General features: G+C 46.7%; 1 protein-coding gene across 1 annotated transcript in view; it reads left to right on the forward strand.

Moving 5' to 3' along the window:
• The window catches only part of Bcar3 (BCAR3, NSP family adaptor protein), a 104548-nt gene that overhangs the window by 14322 nt on the left and 68038 nt on the right, over positions 1-22188 (forward strand). Inside the window, exon 3 of the mRNA XM_005357220.2 lies at positions 17878-17917. Coding sequence (XP_005357277.1) covers positions 17878-17917 — 40 coding nt within the window. The remainder of the gene's footprint in view (positions 1-17877; positions 17918-22188) is intronic.

The following is a 22188-nucleotide window of genomic DNA, read 5'->3' on the forward strand; positions in this document are numbered from 1 at the left end:
GAGCTAACCCCAGCCGGGTGGTTTACCAACCAGTACCTGCTTGCTATCAGTCTTGGATTCCCGGGTCAACTCACTGTAGCCGAGGGTACAAGAAACACAGACGGTGCTGTTGGAATGCGATGCCTCTTGCTGTTTCCTTTCTTTTTCGTTTTTACTCAGGCATTGCTACATTGTCAGATGAGCTAGACTGACTCAAGGAGGAATCCACTCTTTGAGAGAAAGAAGCAGTTTTAGAAATAGGTACCCCCTCACCTTCCCCCCTAACCCCACCCCCACCCCAGGAGGGACGTGTGTACACAGATTCTCAGAGTGGAAAGTGATGGCAAACGTGACCCCGTGGACTCAGACTCCATATGGGGAACTGTTAGCGAAACTAATAGAGCCCTTTGACCCAGAGAGAGGGAAAATAGCCAGGTGGTTCTTCCATTGAAGGATCTGTATAAAAGGTCACTTCCAGCCAGCATAAACAGGTTTGATAACGCTCCCCTACACACACACACACACACACACACACACACACACACACACACTCACTCATACACGCATGCACACATGCACAGCCAGAGCCCCTTCTCATTTTCATTCACAGTATGTTGACCCACCATCAGGTGCAAGGCTTTGTACCAGGTCCTGGGGATTCATAGAGAGGCCAGACTTTGTCCTCAGGAGTTCGTAGGTCATGGAGAAAGATGATGCTTTTGAACCATCTGATCTTCCCAGCACGATTATCTCCATCTTTGCATGCCCCTGACTTCCCACCCACCAGATAGCCCTTTGTACCACTCAGTTAATCCCTGACCTCTGACCTTACCACCTGTCCAGGTACCACAGGAACACACTCCAACACGGTGTAGAGGTATCACGTAGGTAATCTTTCCCTCGGGGCCTGCCTCTTGTGTGTTCCCACGGCCACTATGGCAGCCCAGTCTTGATCCTCGACCGCAGGAAAGGTCATAAAACTAAGGATCCTGGCGGAGGGCGTCACTGGTCTGAGAGAGAGGCAGAGGGCAGAGCGAGCGGGACTGTGCAAAATGCCACGGGTAACAAAAGGGCTTTCACGAGGTATGGCAGAACAGTAAGATCACAGAGAGAGGGACGGTAGAGAAACCAAATTGTTGGACTTCTGCTCGGCTCACTGGAGATAACTGCTCTGATTGGGAAGGTGGTGGATGGGAAATGTCCAGGCAGAATTGTTGGCCTGGAGTGGGTAAGGTCAGGAGAAGAGGCCCAGAGATCACGGAGACAGAACAGGAGCTGAAGGCATGATAAGCCCTGTCACTATGGGGAATATCAGGCTGACAAATACCTCCGGAAAGAATCTACAGATTTTTGTTTTGTTTTTTTATACAAAAGGCAGGGAGTTAAAACTCGTCTACAAAATGTGCTAAGTTTTAGAAACGGTGGGGTGTGTATCTGGCAGCCTCTGACTAAGGTGGGAACAGTGGGAAGGGAGGGAGAGGTCGCGGTTTTTGTTGGTGATTATCCTCCGGGAGATGGTGGTGTCTGGTCTATGGAGTGAAAGACAATGTTTGGGGTGACAGCTGGAGATGGACACATATCTCAGGGGACTTCCTTTGAGTAAAGCCAGCAGGGCATTAATGAAAGCAAGCCCTCCCTGGCTTCTGATGCTTACTGTGTATAGCAATGTTGGGAAGGCACCATGCAAACATAGCTATTGGTACCATCCTTAGGGTGAGAGAGTCAGGCTCCATGATGGCACATGAAGCCTGCAGAACCATTCTTATCCATTTAAAAAGGCCAATTAGACAATAATATTGGCATAGCAATCTCCTGGGTGCCCGATGTGAATCTTGGAGACTTAAGAAGGATGTCCCCCGACAGCCACAGAAAAGGATATCGGATTCTGCAACAGCACACCAAATTTAATTAAATCAAGTGTTATAGGGAGAGACAGAGACTTATACTGGAAGTCCAAAAACACTAATTATAAAGTAAAAAATATGGGATCCAGATTAACTCCTGGCCATGAGAAATATTCTAGGGGTTGGATCGCTGTGGCCTCAGAATGAGTCAGTGCCATGCTACGGTTGTCAGAGAAAATTACTGTGATTTTAGGGGCATTAATTGAAGCTCAATATTCAGACCAAGGGAGGTCGTCACACTTGACTGCGCTGCTCACATATGGTAGACGGTTTGAACTCTGACCTCAGAAACCCAGGATGATTCCTTCTCTCCAGAGCTTCATGGCTCTCTGCCGGGAAGGCCTGTTGATTTAGTCTTCAAGGAATCCTGGTGTCACGTGTTAACCCTGTGAGAGTATTAGAAAGTCCTCACATTGGTCCGGTCCACAGCTTGTGATACGCATCGTGGTATCATCAGCAAACATGTCGAGATACAGAAGAATGTTTCTCTTCTCATTTGTTTGTACAAGCTGATGTGGCCAAGATGTCTTCCTAAGTCCTGTGCCAACAGCTACATACCCTTTGAAGTTAGCAAAGGCAAAATCAGACAGTATTTCCCAGTACCATTAGTATTTCCCAGTATAATTGATCTCAGTATCAGAAAAAAGAAACCTTGTCCGTCTGGGCGCAGCTAATATTTCCCCTAAGATGTCATCACTTTGCTCACTGGCTCCATGCTGGGTTTGTTTCTCTTGTTGAGAGAGTTGCTATCTAGTCCAAGCTGGCCTTGAACTCATGACTCTCCTTCCTCGACCTCCCAAGTGCTGGGATTACAGGTGCATACCATGCGCAGCACCTGCCTTTTGCAAAACATCTGTTTCTCCTTATTCTCCCAGCCAACAGATGGAAATTGTCCCATGGTGAATCCTGTCCTCTGGGTTACCGTCCCGGTTAACTTCCTCCCTGGCATTTCAAGCATGTCCAGAGATTTTCGTGTTCTGCAGGGGTGGCCAACCTGTCGACATCCCTTCAGAAGCTTCTGGTCTGTGGCGTAGGGAGTGAGGTAGCTCTCCGGCCTTGGGAATGGATATTCTACGGCTGACGGATCTATCTGAGGTTGTTCACAGTTCAGTCCCAACGATCTTAATGGTTAGACTGCTCAATCTATGAACACTCTTCATCTGATATTATCTTCCCTTGGTGAACCCACTGAGCGCGATGAAAGAGAAGGTTTGGGGTCCAGGTCTTCTGTGTGTGCAGACCACACACCTACACACTCATACACACAAACCAACGTTTATCGAGCAAAGATGGCAATGATATGGAGCCTGTGCTCAGTGTTTTCACAGTCCAGGGAGAGAAACAGGGCGCACAGTACTTATTCAATAAATCTTACCTTAAAACTTCACGATTTGGGGTCGCAGAGATGGCTCACTGTTTTAGAGTGCTTGTTGCTCTTCCAGAGGACACAGGTTTGCTTCCCAACATCCACATGGGGGTTCACAGCCGACTGTGACTCCAATACCAGGGAATCTGATGTTCGTTTCTGACCTCTGTGGGCTCCAGGCTTGCATGTGGCACACAAACATGTATGACGCAAACACTCATACATATGAAATAAATAAATCTAAAAGATTAAAAACGTCCTGATTCATAAGAAAGGTGAACTGAGACACTACTGATTCTTTGAGTCGTGACTGTGACGGAGCATGGAAGAGTGGTCACGTTATTTTTTCTGGGGACAAATGTTAATAAGTTGTGATGGAGGAAGGTCATTGGTTAATTAAATAAAGAAGCTGCTTGCCCTGATAGGTTAAAACATAGATGGGAGGAGTAAACAGAGCAGAATGCTGGGAGGAAGAGGAAGTGAGCTCAGAGACTCGACAGCTCCCGGCTCCCAGGCAGATGCCTCGGAGAGACACGATGCTCCACTCTTGCGGGCCGAGGCGAGAGCTCTGCTCTCTGAGGCACACGTGATGAAGCTCCTACCCAGGATGGACGTAGGCTAGAATCTCCCTGGTAAGCCACCTTGTGGGCTACAGCAGATTATTAGAGATGGGCTAGTCCAGGTGCGAGAGTTAGCCTAGAAGAGGCTAGATAGAAATGGCCAAGCAGTGATTAAATGAATACAGTGTCCGTGTAATTATTTTGGGTAAAGCTAGCCTTGTGGGCAGCGGGGTGCTGGGGACGCAGCCCCGCCGTTCATATTACAACAAAGTTGGAGAATCGAGGCTTGCTGATTCAGAGAATTTGGATTTATTGGAGTTAGAAAGAGCTAAGGCTGGCAGCATAGACAGAAACCCAGAACCACAGATAACTTCTAATGGAATAAAGAAGATGAATTTTTCTGTACATTAACCTTCTCTAATTAAACATTCAAATTAAACATATTGTGACATGTAATGTATGATTCTAATAGGCTGGAAGGAAGATTATTAGGGTAGAGTGCTGCTGTATCCCCCTTCCTCTCTTCCCAGCCAAGATCCTGAGAGGTCAGTAGAGTTTCAGGTGGATAGCAGAGATTCTAAGGTGCTGAAGCCAAGTTACCAGTGGGAAACAAGCTTTGTCTTGGTTGTTGGGTCCCTCTTCCTGGCTTTTGCAGCATGCCCTGGTGCAGGGATTGGTTAAGAAAATAATTGGTAGATTCCAGGTTTGCAGGGTCACTCCTTTTGGGGGCCCAGTACTCAGCTACTGGCCACACTTGGCAAGTCTTCTTGTATTATTGTTGCACCCGGGGTTCTAGGAATGAGTGAATTTGGGGAATAATAAGTCACCCACAAAGCAAGGATTCTACCTCAGACTTACACACCTGCTGGCTTCTGCCCTCAGGAAGCTTTAATTCTAAGATTTTATATAGCACTTTACTATCTAGATCCTTGCCCTACTTCCGAGATCTTTGTAGATTTCCTTTGGCTTCTGTGCAGACAGTAACGTAGCACTGTCCTCATAACCCTGACAAAGGATTGACAGAAACACCTAAAGGGGGAAAGGTTATGGGCTCATGGCTGGGGGCGGAGGGTTCTGTCCACCAGGATGGGGAAAGCATGATCCAGCACTCACAGCAGTAAGAACTTGTGGCTCTGGATTTCCCATCATGGACTGCCGAGGACGGTATAACCACAAAGGCTTACTTCCAGGAACCTCCTTCTGCCAGCCAGGTCCCACCACCTAAAGGTTCCACAGCCGTTCAGTATTCAAACCATGAGCCTGTGGGGGACATTTCCCCTTCATATCCTAACATAATCTATGAATTGTAACAGTTTGAGTCTCCCTTTGCCAGCTTTTGTACCTTTATTTTATGTTGTTGTTGTTGTTGTTGTTGTTGTTATTATTATTATTATTATTATTATTTTGCTTATTTAGCTATATCGTCTAAGGCCTGCAAGCCCACAGTAGACAGAAGCAGTAACTAGGGTGTCTTTCCCTTGTTTCTGATTGGTTGATGCCATGACTGACTGATCCTACTAATACTTCTAATGCTTTATAAGTGAGACTGATGCTCGCTGTTAGAAACCTTTCATTGATCTCAGATGCCATGAAATGATGATTTTAAAAAGTATGTTCCCAATCAACTGGGTGCCCCAAATTATTTTTCTCTTTCAATACACGGATGTGGCAAGTTGTATGACTAGAACTTCTCCTATTAAATTGACAAAAATCCCTGGAGCAAATCTAACTTGATTGTATTTTTCATGCATTCTTGGCTTTGGTTTGTCAGTATTTTGTTTAGACCTTTTTGTTTTTTCTTACAATTTGTGAAATTCAGCATATACATTTCATTTTTCTTTCCTTTTACTAACTTTGCTTTTTCTAGCAACATCTTAGCATCTTCTTTGTCAAGTCCCCTGGGGAGTTTTTATACTTTCCAAAGACTGGATCATTTCAGCCTGGCAGAACTGACTATGTAGTAAAAGCCGTCGTGTACAGAGATTTTCTTACTGGGAGGTTGTGAACCACTAATTCTGTGTTTCAGATGGTTGTGGGAGTGAGTGTTCTCTTTCTTCTTGGAGTCTGTTTTAGTACTCTTTTTTTTTGTTTTGTTTTTGTTTTCCCCTACACATCTGTTTGGTTTTCCTAACCACATGTATAATTATCCTCTGTTTCATTCCTGCGGTGTCTTCTGCCCCCTTCACTCTGTCGGCTTCGGTCCAGCAGGCTCTGTGAAGAGTTGCGTTTGTCTGTTGTTCTTCATGCTATCGCTCTTTACCGTTTAATTTCTGCCCAATCTTTATCTCTATTTTGTGTTTATTCTGTTGTGTTAATGAAAACCAAACCCCTAATGGATTTCCAGTCTTTCTTTCCAAAAATAAGTACTTGAGGGCCCATACTTCCCTCCAAACATCACAGTAACTGGGTCCTTCCTGCACCGTCTCCTGTATTCTGAAATCTGCCTTGTAATTGAGAGTTCAGCTTTGTCCCAGCCTTGTGTTTTATAATATAATGGGTTTATACCTGCCACTTATTCTACAGCTCTATAATAGTTGTAAACTAAAAACAGGTGGATTTTTGCTACTGCTTCTGAATTTTTGAAAGAAATTATCTAAGGCTGGGCAAGGTAACATCAGCCTTTAATCCCAGCACTTGTGAGGAAGAGGCAGGTGGATCTCTGGGAGTTCTAGAGCAGCCAGAGCTACATAGTGAGACCCCGCATCAAAACAAAATAAACAAACAAAACTAAATCCCACTCCTGTTCATTTAGAGGGTACTTTCAGACCTCTTTGGATTACACCGCAAAACAACAGCAAACAATGCCTGCACTCACTCGTCTTGAGCCTTCAAACACCAACACGGGTCACTTTCCTTTCGACTTTTCTCTCATATTGTCCCATATTTAGGAGTTCTTATCTGTAAAAACTTTGTGAAAATATACATAATACAAAACCTAGCATATTCACCATTTTAATATTGCATTTGTTTGAGTGCACACATTAAAAACTTAAGAATTGTCCCTATTGACTGGATAATGTGATGTTTTGATACCTGTACACAGTGTGGAATAGCTGAATCTGATTAAACACTAAGGCTGGGGGGATGGCTCAGTAGGTAAGATCCTTGCTGTGCAACCCTCAGACCTAACACGAATCCTGGCACCCAGGTAAGAAAAGCCAGGCATGGCCGTGTGTTCCTGGACTGCAGCCTTGGGAGGGCAGAGGCAGGTGGATTATGGGCATCCAGGAGCCAGCCTGCCAAATGCAAACAGAGTTTCAAGTTCAGTGAGAGATCGTGCTAGGAGAATACAGCATAGCACAGTGGAGAAAGACACCAACAGCTTCCACAAGCACGCACACATGCAGGTCATGGGCTCGCGTGTGCACACACCACCCACCCACTCCCACACACACACAGGCGCGTGTGCGCCTTGTTAAATGTTGCTAACTTTACATTCATCATTGCCTTGCAGTGAAGTTTTAACCCTTTCAGCTTTCTGAAGTACAAAGCAGGCTGCTGTTATCTGCATTTACCTCACTGGGCCATCCTGCTCATCTCAATGTGTCATTTACTATCTGTTCATCAACCTGGCCCCATCCCTTGCTCCAGCCTCCTCTCCCCAGGCTCAATGACACGTGAAGGGGTTGTCATATGAAGGGGAGGAGTGCACACAAATGGGTACGCATGGGTATGGATGAGCACACAATGACACTGCAGAATGGCGGTGCTGGCTCTGCAGAGTTTGGGGACATGTGGCGTTATCTCAGTCTGGAATAGTTTAGTCTGATTTCTCACATTCTTCTCTGACTTAAAATCATGATCCCAATAGAGGTGACTCATTTTGTTGTTGCTGTCACATCTCAAACAATGTCTGGTGACACTGGTAGCCACTAATTGTGCATTATTAACAAGAACAACAAAAGCAATCCTTGAGATATTTTGTAGACAGGCAGACCTCTGTGAGGTCAAGGCTAGCCTGGTCTACATAGCAAGTTCCAAGCCAGCCAAGATCATATAGTGAGACCCTAGCTTAAATGAAGGAAGGAAGGAAGAAAGGAAGGGAGGGAGGGAGGGAGGGAGGGAGGGAGGGAGGGAGAGGAAAAGAGACACTCTGTGATTTAGGACAGGGGGCTTCTCAGTTTGGATTCTAACCACTCGAGAAAAGCAGGGAGGCCTCTCTCAGTGAAATACTGCTTAAGAGGTGTGACTCAAAACCACCACCACTCAGATCAAGTGTCCTTTTGAGAGGAAGGAAAGAATCAATCTGGTTACTAATGAGAGAGTAAATTGTGAGTATATCATTTCCGTGACTTTGACATTCCTGAAGTTGAAACTGGAAAAAGTGGACGCTTTCTAAGTGACTTAAGTTAAGCAGAGAGTGATGTTATCTACCATTTAATACACTTAAGAATAAAATAACAAGAGTCTGGTTTCACCCTGCTGTCATCTCTGTTGACCTTGGGACACCAGCCTGCTCACCCACCAGGAGGGGCTGTGGTGCCAGCCAGAACTCCCATTTGTAACCAGAGATGCCACATCACGGATCATAGCCTGGGGAGTCATAATTAGCATGAGCCAAAAATATTATTTTTACCCCTGCCCCCTTCGCTTAGATTGCCAAGACCCTCTGTTTGTTTTCTAGTGATCTCTCTTGGAGAATATAAATCTGTGATTCGAGACTTCTGGCTGCAGTCTTATGTGAATAATTGGATATTCTATTTCAACTTAGAGGCAGGTCTCTCAGGCCAACTGCTATGCTATCTGGTCCATTGGGAAGGGTATTTGCGTAGGAGAACGCTCTCCCCTTTCTGGTGAGCTGAGTTCTAGTACTTGCCTGAGAAGGAGTAGACACAGTCTTCTGTGGTCTAAATAGGTGTCTCATAAAAGATTGTTTTAATTTCCTTTAAAGTGCTGTTTTTTAAAGTATTTGGACAGGGGATTGCACCCAGGGTCTCGTACGTGCTGCCCCTGTCCCAGACCCAACCAGCCTGGGTTTCTGTCTCTATCCGTCTCCTTCCCGCACCAATCTCTGCCTAGCTAGGAGACTAGTTAGGAGTCTTGATGCTGCATTGACTGTATGAGCTGCTGCACTCCTGTCCCCGTATGGAATGCAGGCCTCGCTGGGTTTATTCGAGGATGTGACCCAGAGGGACCTGGGTTGTAGTCTCTCTCTGCTCTCAAGGCCTTTCCAATGAGGAAAACAGAATAAGCAGAGGGCGTGCCAAATCCCCCCTTGGAAGGTCCTCCAAGCAGCTTGCCAGGATTTCCTTTCATCCTGCGCACAGTGCCTTCCCGTCCCTCCACGTGGAGAAGCGTGAGCTGACACGCCCTTGCTGATGTCTTCCACATGCCACCTCAGAGCCGTGTTGACAAGGGCTCGGGAGACTTGTGCTGATGTCCTGAACACCGAGCATCTTCTCTCGACTTCACCTGCAGTAGGAGAACCAGGAAAGCGGGAGAGGCAGACGTGCGCGTCTTTTGGCCTCTGTCGTCCAGGCATCTGCACAACTGAATCAGCCGCTACTTTTGAGAGTGGGGGTTGAACACTGTCACTCGCTAGATACCAGGTACTCTGATCGGTTAGAGGGTCAAACACGACTCCTCCTCCTATCTCTGTATTAATCTCTGCATTGCAGGGAGTACCACTTGCCTTATAGGAGTCTAATTAAATATTATGGTGTCTTTCTTTCTTTCTTTTTTTAAAGCAGGGTTTCACTGTTGCCTTGGCTAGCCCCAGAACTCCCTATGTAGATGAGGCTGACCTCGAGTTCTTAAGAGATCTTGCCTGCCTCTGCCTCCCAGAGTGCTGAAATTCAGGTGTGAATTATCATGCCTGACTCCCTTGAAACAGGGCAGCACAATCTAAATGTTGGTTACTTTACAGAAAGAGCTCCACCCTTGCGCCTGGCTTTTCCACCTGGAAGAGACCTGCCCAGCCCTTGACTGACAAATGAGCACCACCTTTCCCTCCTGTGTCCTGGGATGACCAGTCTTGATGGTTGGGAAGAGGCTGACATCTTCCTATGGGTCCACACCTCCCCCTGGTTTTTTGGTTGTTGTTGTTGCTTTTGTTTTGTTTTGCTCTTTTGTTTTTCGAGACAGGGTTTCTCTGTAGCTTTGGAGCCTGTCCTGGAACTAGCTCTTGTAGACCAGGCTAACCTCAAACTCACAGAAATTCACCTGCCTCTGCTTCCCAAGTGCTAGGATTAAAGATGAGCAATACCACCACCAGGCTCCCTACCCCTTGTCTTAACAGAATATTTGCTCTTTCTTGCACAGAGACATTGAGCTGTGAAGTGACAATCTTGCCAACTCTCCAAGCCTCTTCTTGATAGGCTAAATATCTTCTGTGTCAATACTTCCTCCCCTTCTGCTCACTCCTGGTTTTGCTGGCTGGCCTTCATAAGCCAGCATTTCATTTATTACTGTTTTATCACTTCTAGCATATTACTGAGTATTCCAGACATGTCTGACAAGCGGTTTCTACCTCCCTTTCATCTGGGGTTGAATCTATCAATGTAGCCTAGGATCCCTCTGGATCCTCGATAATCTCATCTCTCTATTTTATGATCTGAATATGGTTATCTAAATCTGATGATCATAAAGTTTCCATCTTCCCTACCATCTCTTGATGCAAGCATGGTTTTTAAAGTTATAGGTTAAAATTTTATCCATTCATTGTATTTGGTTACACTTTATCCTTCACTTAAACTATTTGGGGAGAAGACAGGGGACCAGATTAATGTTATCTGATGCATTGCTCAGACTTATGCTATCTGTGACTTTTGTGTGTCAGGCACTGTTTTAAAAATATTTTGACGAATTAATTTTATCATTATTTGGTGTTCACATCTCCTATGATCTAGGAGCTATTGTGATTCCCACATTATAGGTGACAAAAGCAAGACTCGGAAAGATTTTGTTCATGTGGCAAATTGGTCCCAGGTTCTCACAATTCAGACGTTGTGCACAGAACCCCTTAGCACAGGTGCCTGTCCCATGAGCTAGCTGTCCTGGGTCCTCTTCATGCATCCGTTGATCACGGTGCCGTCAAACCACCATAACAGTGTGAGTAGTGCGGCGGCCAGGCTGGGGTGATGCATCAGGGCCTTTCTAGGTAATCAGGGGTTGCTTTGGTTTTGCTGGGATGATGTTGGTTCAGTTTAAAACTAAGCTACTTGCTGACTTCCTGTAAGTCCTAGCAATATCATGTAATCTCAGCGCCCTAACTGAAGTCCAGATATAATTTAGCTACTGCATTCCTCAGACCAGCTCAACTGGTGAGCATATCAGAAAGGGAGATAACAGTCGTGCGCTGTGATTGGAGCTCTGATTTTAGATGGAACTTTCTGTACTCTAGGATCTGCCCTTCCCACCCTATCTGGGTATAAATTTCCATTCTTTCCCCTCCTTGGAACATTCTTTTCTCCTGTCTCCTGCAATGTGTGTGGGTACTCACTGAGTTCCAAACTTAAACCTCCTTGGGAAAGGGGGTGCTTAACCTGTACTTCCTCTACCAGGTGCTGCGCCTTTTTGTGGCTCCCAAGCCAGTGCCGGTGTCCCCCGAGAAATGGGATCACCCAGATGCTGGGTGCTCTATGCTTTCCCTCAGGCCTCTTTAATGGAGCAGGGGGAAGGTTGACTGGCCACCTAGAACAGCATGCAGCAGTGGTGTGGACTGGAGTGACCTGAAGTCAGGCTGTGCTAGGGCCAACTTCCTGGAGGAAGGACTCAGAAGGAAGGTTCTCGGATGAAGCACGTCTGGGAGGAGCAGCCTTGGCCAGAATAACGCCTGCCTTTCCCAGGAAGGAGACGGAGATGGGTTCCTTAAGTAATTTGGGGTTTCCAAATAGTTTATCCTTAGCTCTGCTGCTTTGACCCTGGAGACTATTAGGAATAGGAGTTACAGTCGCTGGTGGGAAGGAAATTGAAACAAGCGCTCACTGGTTATGTCAGAGATATGGGAGGAAATCACACCTCTAATGTTATCTAGCCAACTCATGGGGAATGCTTGTCTTTTCCTTTCTTTCGTCTCCCCCACTTGAAGCTGTAGTTGTTAGAGTAGCCTTGGGAGTCTCTCCATGGAGGCTCATGGAAGAGCCTCCCTCTTTACTCTTTAGTGCGCATCCTCTGCTTGTCATGAGCAGCTTTTGGCAACACGATCAGAGTTGTACTGGAGCACCTTCTCCCCCTTTTAACTCTCAGTAAATCACACTGGACCCTGGATCTCAAAGCCTTAACTTCATTGCTGACATTTGCAGGGAATGGCTCTGCATGGTTTCCACCGAGTCAGAATTGTTCACACCCTGCTGCTATAGAATGCTCGGGTGACTTGTGCTAGTTTTGACACCTAAAATAGTCTACGGACATGAAAATATTTCAGGGTCTTGAGCAGATAATTTAAAAACTGACTTCCAAAAGCGAATACACTTGTTGCACTGCTGGCCTGTGAAGCCAGTGTCTGGGGAGACCTCCACCTGTAACTGAACCTGAAATTTCCTTTGCCCATTTAGTCAGTAAATCACGGCCAAGGATAACAAAGGGGCATCTCTTTGGAAGATGGATGTCTTTCTGTTTGGAAGTGTCTTGTAGAGGATCCCTCACTGGGGTAGAACTTGGGACTCTGTGGTGGCAGAGCTGGTCTGTGATTGGGATGCGTAGGACTAGAGCTACTGACCGCACGTGGCCATTGAGCACTTGGACATTTTACTTAACTTTAAATGGTCACTGGGACTAGTGACAACCACACGGACAGCGAGGCTCTCAAAGGAAGTCACTGGACTGAGATGTGGGCCATGTCATATTGCAATGGTGTGAGCTCTTGCCTAGTAAACCCAAGATCCTGAGTCCAGTCCCCAGCACCCTAAAAATAGACATGACAGAAAGAAAGAGAGAGAGAGAGAGAGAGAGAGAGAGGGAGGGAGAGGGAGGGAGAGAGAGAGAGAGAGAGAGAGAGAGAGAGAGAGAGAGAGAGAAAAGAAAGAAAGAATTTACATCAAGTAGATGAACTTAGGGGGCTGAAGAGATGGCTCTCGTAAAGAGCACTTGCTCCTCTTTCGGAGGACCCGGGTTCAGTTCCCAGAATCCATAATGTAGCTGACAACCACCTGCAACTCCAGTTCCAGTGGGTCGAGCACCCTCGTCTGACCTCCATGGTGCACCTATATACATGCAGACAAACATTTATACACATAAAATAAAATCTTGAATAAATGAATTTTGTCTCCTAAGAACAACACCAAGCAATAGCTGTATTTTTTAAAGATGTTCGAGGTGCTTCGAATGCCTGGTTTTGAAGTGCCAGCCTGTTAGTGAGTGCAGCGTGGGCTACCCAGAAGACCTCTCCCCTCAGAGCTTCCTGCTTGCATTGCTCCTCTGCTAAGCCCGTGAAGCTGTACTTGGCTCCCTCCATGACTGGCTGATGGCTTGGGTCTTGACCACCGCAATGCTCCATGGTGTTTGCCTTTAGTGGGTTGTAAAGACATCGACAGGCTCCATTGCGTGTTGTAGATGATTGTGTGATGTGTGTCGTAGGTGATGAGTGTTCTGTTAAGGTAAAGGAAAGCAAGAATGAGTTGGAGGTGACGAGGGAATGCTACTTGCTGAAGCTGTGTTCCATTGGTAGCAGCAAGCGTTCAAAGGGCAGAGGCTGATCTGTCTGTGCGCCGCTGCCCAGTGAGAGCTGAGGGAGACTGACAGGCACCGTGCAAGTGGGGTCTCCAGAGCCTGATTGTAGTTTTTAAAAAGTCAGTGTTATTGTATTTATCTGAGGTATGCAGTATGTTATTATGGGGTACATACATACAGATAGTTAAAAGGTTACTATAATAAGGCAAATTAGCACATCATCTCATATAGTTACCTTAAGAGCAGAAAAAAAAAACCCAACTCTTCATTTACTGTGAATTCCAAATGCAGTCCAGTTTTGTCATCTGTACACCTGGTGTTACAGCATAAAATCCAATTTTTGAGCACTAGGCTGATGTGTGCACATTTGTGTCTAGAGGCGAGCACTCATGCATGCACACGCACACGCACACACAAACACCGTTTGGAATGAAAGTTCTTGATGTTTGATCTTGAGCAGGGAGAGCTTCTGTAACCACCAGTCCATTTTCACAATGGTACCAGGATGCGACTGGCCTTTTCTCTCTGTGATGACATTTAAGTGGCGATGGTAGAGGAAATGACTGACACCTCAGGACAGGGCCCCTGTAGTCCCTCTCTCTGTGCTACTACCATTACATCAGACTACTTTTTATGAAAAGGTTAAAAACTTTACTAGTAATATTACTAGGTCTCGTTTTTTAAAAAAACTATTTACTAGTGCACGTGCTCATGTGTGTGTGTGTGTGTGTGTGCGCGCGCGCACGTCAGACACTTGGGGACCAGCAAGGCTGTCAAATACCCTGGAGTCGAGGTTACAGGTGGTTTGTGAGCTGCCCTGTGTGGGTGCTGGAAAACTGTGTCCTCTGGAAAAGAAGCATGTCCATCGTCCCAGCCTCCAGACCACAGTTCTTAAAAAGCCTTTTCACTCTCACTGTTAGACAGGAAGCAGGTGGCATGTGAGGGGCGCTGTCTCTCACTGAAGATGCTACCTGCAGCCAGCAGAGCCTCAGGGGTGACTGAGGCCCGGCACACCGCCCAGCCATGCTGGTTACACAGCCCCTAGCGATAGAGTTTGAGGTTTAGCCTGAGACCTGGCTAGAATAGTGAAGTGAATTTTCACGTACATTTCTAGAAAGAGGGAGAAATGCCCTGGCTTTCAAGGGTAAGAGTATGTGGCGGCCAAGGAAGTAAGAAGGGCACGGATTCTAGACACAATTCTAAGGAAAATGATGCAATAAAACCTTGTGGCCTAAAACATTTTATTGTCACAGCACTGCTTAAAAAAAAAAAAGTTGAAATCCCAAATTATGACATTATAGTCTTGGTATTTGACAGATATTTTCCTGAAAATGAATGGCACCCAAGGGAAATATTTGATACTGTTACTTGCCAGTGATTGCGGTGGGGGAAGACAGGAAAAACAAAACCAAAAATTTAATCTTTCAAGTGAAAATTAGGAGTTTTAAAAACTTGTATCTTTCACCATGAATTTGACAGTCCCTGGTACTTAATGACCTCCCCAGTGAGGTCAGTGGTAATGTTAACAGACAAATGTAGTGTGTGTGTGTGTGTGTGTGTGTGTGTGTGTGGTGTGTATGTGGTATGTGTGATGTGGTGTGAGTGATGTGTGTGTGAGTGTGTGGGGGGGAGGGTTATACTGAAATTAGCCAGTGCTTTCCAGTTATTGGTCACATAATCACACATAACATATAAGGAACAGGCAGTCTAAGAGCCATACACTTGATTTTTGGTTCCATTTTTGCACCACCAGCTAGCCTGTTGTGAGTTCAAGGCCTGCCTGGGACTCAAAGTGAGACTGTCGAGAACAGAAAGAGGAGGAAAAGCTGCAGTGAGAACTACCACTTGCTGATGCATTTGATTCTGTTGTCTCTTCTAAAAACAACAGGGTCTCGCTAAGGTGCCCAGGCTCGCTATGATCCTGGGGTCACCTTCCTGACTTTTGGCATCAGAACATAAATCTGTAACTATAATATCTGTAATTTAGTGATGTAGTTGTAATAGTTGTAATTTCTTTTTAAAGTAGCCTCCCCTTTGCCACTTAACTTACCCGTGCTTCCGGTGTTTCGCTCTTGATTTGAAACAGTGCATATGATGACACCGTCCATGGAAGGCAGTAGACTCGAATTCAGCCGAGTCCTACCAAGTCCACACCAATTCCATGAAGCTAAAATGATGTCATCCTCACTAAATCTTTACTGTATAAACGTGCCCATTTTAAATGTCTTACGTAGATATAAATTTGTATTTATTTTATTATGATGTATGTGTGCATGCGCGCACACACCACGGTGCACATTCAGAGGTCAGGGGACAGCTCTGTGGTGTTGGTTCTCTCCTTCCGCCTTTTTATGGATTCCCGGCCTTTGACCCAGGACTCAGGTCTTCAGGCCTGGGCTGCAAGCACCTTTACCCTCAAGTCATCATGTCATCTCCCCAGTCCTGTAATGGAGTTTTCCTTTTCTTTCTGCTTTTCCTTGTTGAAGGCAGAGCCTCTCTCCATAGCCTTGGATATCCTGGATAAGCTCTCTCGCTTTAATAAATATTTCAAAGTGTCTCAGTTTTATTTTCTAATATCAATAATTAATAGGCAAATATATACTAAGACCAAAAGGTTTGGAAGCCATCAATTCCGACAATACACACCAGTGTTTTTTTGTTTTTCTGTTTTCTAATCCATGCTTTAGGGCATGTGTGTGTGTGTGTATGAAGTAAATTTTAAAATGTCCATGGAACAGAATGACAGAGAAGATGAAAGTCAGCATTATGGTTAGTGAGACCCAGGGTTGGGCCACTGGGCCTGTAAACTCCAAACATCAAGTGAGCGAACCCTAAGTTTTAAGAACTTAAACGGGGAAGTGCAAGCAAAATGCTGCGGACCGTTTTGGTCACTGGTGGGATATTTCATGGAACCAAGGCTTGATGACATGACCACATTCCAAGCATGACACTTTCCAGATGAACTTAGCACTGACTTCACAGGGACCTGCAGAGGGAGGTAGCAATGTCACAGCAGGAAGACTTAAGATGCCTGGCAAGGGGACTCCCTCCACCCCTGCCCCTTCTGCCCCGCAGACTGTGTTCCTCTGCTGAAAGTGTGGAAGGGTTTTGGTTCATACCTCTCTTCAAAGGGAACATACCCTGTTACTGCAAACTTAGGCACTGCTCAGATCCTTTGACCCACAAAAGACTCAAGTCTGAACCTATCTGCTTGCCCAGCAGCGCCTTGAATACCAGTCTGCCCCTCGCTTGCACGCTCTGAACAGCTCTGAGTAGTGAACAGCCGTGGTGGTGTGAGGAGTGCTTATGAGTAGGATCCCACCTCACAACAGGGTCATTGCGTCCTTGACCTGTAGGATGGAACACTCTGATCCCAAGTGACCTTGCCACAGTCATTCAAGTCCCCAGCCTTGGCCTCAGCACTGGGCTCACCCTTCCCAGGTAGCAACTGTCAGTGCCTTCCTACAGTGGCCTTTCTGTCTCTGTGCTAAGAAGCCTGCCTGTTCTTCAGAGACTGGCCGTGCAGGCTTTACAGCCTTTCCGTTCTTCGTCAGTGATCTCAAATCTGTGCGAATGTGTTGCCCTTTTGAGGTTGACGTCTGTGAAGTCGTTGTCCTTTCCACAATGTCTGCCTCTCTAAAACCACGCGAGCTCAGCAAGCGCTAGATCTGGTGTCTCCCCACTCTTCTCCACATCTGCAGTAAGCCACTCTCCCCAGGACCACCCTGCTGTCTACTGCTGAGCATCTGGTCAGCCCTGATGGAGGATTTTAGCTGACACAGAATGTACATTAGATGGAGTGACGTACTAGAAGGTATTCAGCTGAGTCACTCAGGTTTACACAGCGGGTAGGGAGCGTTACTGATAAGAGATGTTCTTGAGGAGCAGGGCTGTGTGCAAGGACCCAGGGGCTGGGCAGCTGCCCGCCTGCCAGGACCTCCATTTCCTTACTGTCCAACGGGCACAGCAGCTTGCTGTGGTTGTCTGGACATTAACCTAGATGACATCAATGCTAGAAAGGGCTGCATGTTTGAGCATCCGATGCCGCCCCTTCACCTTTGCTCCTTTGGTGCTCCGCTTTCAAGCTTGAGGCTAGTTTTCAAGGCTTGTGTGTGCTTAGAATCATCACATATAAAATGCTATCACTTCCTGAGACCTTAATTTGGCTGCAAAGAATGACACATCTGGACTGAGCTCCTGGTTGCGCTCTCTCTCTCTCTCTCTCTCTCTCTCTCTCTCTCTCACACACACACACACACACACACACGAGAAGACTCTGGTTTCACCCTTGTGTGTTGGGCATATCATCTGGGAATTGGAGGCAGCTCACTAACGTAAATGATGAGAGGGAAATAATGTTATATATTAAATTAAAATGGATATATTTCTGTAAGAATTAGTGTGCGTTGTCCTAACTTGTTCTAACTGTCTCGTATCTGTCTCTCTGTTCTCTTTTCAGGGATCCACATCTTCTGGACCCGACTCTGGAATATGTGAAGGTAGGAAAGCAGGGCATAACTTGTAGTTACAGCTCTGGGTAACAGACTCCTCATTCTGACAGTGCTGCCAAATGCTGCCTGCAGTCTAACTTACATAGAGAGCCGACCATATCACCTGAAACAGCCAGAGAAAATTTGGCTCTCATGGGCCTTTGGTAATCTTGGTAAGGGTCTCTGTCACCCTGTTAAAGACTATGATCTTTCCCCCACGTACCTCCGATGTGTTTTAAGATTTGGAGTCACGGGTTTGTTTTTGTTTTGTAAGTTCTGGCTTGCACTCAGTAATACCTCCAAAGCGGTCTGGCGTCGGCAACCCTATAATCAAACTCATTATTGTGTCCCTGACATATAATATTCACACTGAATAAACAGCTAACAGAGGGTTTTATGGGTCCAAATCACATTTTGCCACCAAGTGAGGTCATACTGTTCTGTTGTTGAGTGAATTCTTTCTTTGATCTCTTAGTTTTCAGATATGGGGGATTTGGGCAGGACATAGAAGAGGCATTGTGGCCAAAGCTTTATCCTGAGTAGGGAGGATGAAGGCCCTGGAATCCTAAGAGCTGTCTTTTCCTTTACAACAAGGCCCCCACCTTCCCTCAGTCACTAAGCAGTTGTAACGGAGTGTGTGGTGATAGAGGTGGGGATTATTTCTTCCCTTTTCAATTTTTCTTTTGGGGTGTGGGGGCGGATTTCTTCTCTGTGTAGACTTGGCCTCCTGGAACTTGCTCTGTAGACCAGGCTGGCTTCCTACTCACAGAGATCCTCTTCCTTCTGCCTTATGGGTGCTGGGATTAAAGGTGTGTGCCACCACTATCGGCTTCTTCCTTTTCCTTAGTTCTGAGTACTGTGTGAAGGACTGGGACTGTGGCCAGTGTGTGAGCCACAGCCAGCAGGGTTTGTGAACCGTGTGTCTGAGCACCTCCAGTGCACAGCACATCTGTTCGCACGAGGTCATGCACGGCTGAGCAGCGGTGGTATCCACAGAGAGTGTTTGACTTGGCTGTAGCAGAAGACAGTGTGCGCCAGGGCGATGCGGTTGCCACTTTAAAGTCACCCCGTTCCACGGTCCAGAGGTTGACTGTCCCCCACCAGAGGCTCAAACCCTCTGTGCTCACCAAGCGTATCCCTGATCCTTGCTCCAGGAACTCGCTTCCCCCTTTTACAAATCTCTAAACCTCTTTTCCAAGAATCCCGTGACGACTCTGCTACAGACCGGCCGTTTTAGGATTGTTCATTTTAGTGCAGAAGCTCTCGCCGCTTTGTGGTTTCACCTACCTACGACCAGCTAGGATTCAAAACTGCTAAATTGAAAATTCCAGAAGTAAGCAGTTCATACGTTTTAAATGTCTGAGTAGCATCTTGATCTTGCTGTGTCCTGCTTGTCCTTCTTGTGTGTCCACACTGTACGCTGCCATGTGTCCCTCACACAGTAGCAGACTGGCTGGCCCAGCATTGCGGGGCTTGTGTTCAAGGAACCCTCATTTTACTGACGGGTTCTGAAGCACGGGTGAGTGATGTTACCGCCACGCTGGGGCGTTAAGCGTGAAAGTGTGGACTGACTGTTTCCATGCGGCAGCCCTGCAGGCCACAGAGGCTAAAACATAGGACGGTATCTATAGACTGTGATATCATCTGTGATTTCAGTCCCGCCGAGGGCCTTGGATTATATACCTGGGGATAAGGGGAAGACTGTTGTGTTATCTGAGTTACTGCAACTCGTTCCTGAATGTCTGTCATGAGGAGTTGAACCAAGAAAAGGTGTAGTGAATGTCAGCGTCTTCCATTTACCCTGGCTTTCCTGGCCTTCTTCTGGCACTGGCAAAGCTGCTAGAGCTGCCCTTGGGAGTCTGGAGTCTGCGTTTTCTCCCTTCTCTGATCTGAATCTGGTCAGAGCTTTAAAATGTGGCTGCATCTCCCTCCCTCTCTCCCTCCCCCCCCCTCTCACCTGAGGAGGCCAGAAGGAAGCATCAGACCCCCCTGGGACAGGAGGCACAGATGATTTGAGCCACCATGTGGGTGGGCTGAACCAAATGTGGATCCCCTAGAAGAGCGATGAGTGCTCCTAACCCCTGAACCGTCTCTTCTGCCCCCAGCTGTTATTTTCTTTCTCTGCCCTTGGTCTAGAGCAGTGGTTCTCAGCCTTCCAAATGCTGCAACCCTTTAATACCGTTCCTCGTGTTGTGACCTCCAACCATAAAATTATTTTCATTGCTACTTCATAAGTATAATTTTGCCATGGTTATGAATTATAATGTAAATATCTGTGTTTTCTGATGGTCTTAGTCAACCCCTGTGGAAGGGTCATCTGACTCCCAAAGGGGTCATGACCCAAGGTTGAGAATCACATAGAACAATGGCTGGGGGGAGGGTTGGGCCAGTGTGGAATATTTCATTGCCTCAATGGTCCACAATAACATCAAGAGAGGTCTCTGAGCACAAGGTCCCAAGAATCCTACCTGTCAATCTTCTTGGGCCAGTTCTGGCCATCACAGCACCTCCCTGATGGAAGTGTCCCTCAGAGCTAGGCGGATGGTGTAAAGACCAGAGTCAGGATAACTGGTGTCTGTGGTAGCTGAAGAGAGACCAAGGCAGACAAGAGGTGAGGCTAAAGGGAGGAGCAGCTTAGCCCCTTGACTTCTGTGATCTCCTTGTGCGTTCAGTATCTTCGGGGCATCAAGAAGTAAGAAATTCCACATTGAGTCTTTGTGCCCCGAGGGGCCTTTCTGGTAGGTTCACCATTGACCTAATGAACACCAGTCAAGGGGTCAGATGTTTAAGGACTTAAGGTTCCCCTAGGATAGGCGTGGTCAGCTCAGCTCTGTGGCCAAGCCCCATCTGAACAGAAGCACCTAACTGTGGCAAGAACAAGCATCTCCCTGCTTCCCAGTTGTGTAGCTGCCCTAAGCCTCCCAGGCCTGAGGCTGAAGCTGTCCTCCTAGCTGGTGGCCGGACTGCAGTGTCAGGACAAGATAGTGCTGGGGGGGGGGGAGAGAACTCAGATGGCAGCTCTGCCCAGCTTGAGTTCTGTATCCTCACACCTGGGGGTTTGTGTCTGCTGCACATTAATATGGCATGGAAGGGGACCGTTGCTTGGTTACCGAAGTTCTTTGCATAGGGAACGGAAGGAAATCACCAGGCTGAGAAGCCCCAGGGTGGTTGATGGGGTTTCACACTGTCCATGGGGCTGGCCTCCTGCTGCACCTCCTGCCTAGACCCTAAAGGTTGTATCTGATGTGTGGATGGGACAGGAAAATAAATAGCAGATTCCACATAGTCCCCCACCCCACAGTGGGGAGGAGGATGGCGTTGGCTTTGCCTTCTTTGCTGATTTTGTCTTTCATCTGCCCTTGGACCGTTTTGGGTCTGTTTTCTCCTGTTTCTACTCTTCCTCATTTCATGAATCCGCCCCTCACAGTTTTTTTTTTTTTTTTTTTCCCTCCTACAATAGCTCAGAAGCATGTCATCTTGAAGGTCGGGCTTGAGCTGTTTTATATAATCACAGAACCTTTTCTGTAGTCAAATATAACTCCTTCTCACTACATCTCAATGAGACGGGAATGTAGACAGCTCAGTGGCCTCCCCTTCTGCTGCCGCCGACTGTATTGTCACTGACTTGGTTCGGACTGAACAGCTCTGGAATTTTCCTCTGCGTATCTGGCATACCTGATGCTAGATAAAACCAACTTTTCTTTCTTTCTTTTTTAATAGAAGTAAGGAACATTTAGAGGTAGTTACCCCCGAGCATAGCTGGAGTAGAGCTTTGCACCCACCTCCTTCATGCCTAATCTTGTCATAAGCATAGCTCCATCCAAACATGTTTACTCTGTGTCCAGTTTCTCAGACATGTCACGGGTGATTGCTTAGAAAATGTGATGCTGAAACCATTGCTAATAGTTCGGTGTGTTGTCCTTCCGACGGGAGCTGAGTCACGTGTCCCTTGGCCCCACCCATGAGTGTTTGCTCCACACCAGAGTTTTAACAGTTTGGCCTTGCTGGCCCACCCCAGCATCCACTGAATCTCTGAACTGTTGGAGCATGCGGAGGGGACGAACCTACAGATCCGAAACGGCAGGATCTCCATGACACAGGGCAACAGGGCATCCAAGAAGAACCAGTGCGAACCCCTTATCAGTGGTGTAAGAAGCCAGGCCTGGAGGCAGACCAGTGACTCCAGGAAATAAACACTTGTGAGCAAATATGAGTGGACTGAAGGGTAACCTTCCACAAGATTCTCCGACTTTTGTTTTTATTTTGCTTTGTTTTTGTAT

This window comes from Microtus ochrogaster, chromosome 21, assembly GCF_000317375.1.
Source record: "Microtus ochrogaster isolate Prairie Vole_2 chromosome 21, MicOch1.0, whole genome shotgun sequence".
Lineage (NCBI taxonomy): Eukaryota > Metazoa > Chordata > Mammalia > Rodentia > Cricetidae > Microtus > Microtus ochrogaster.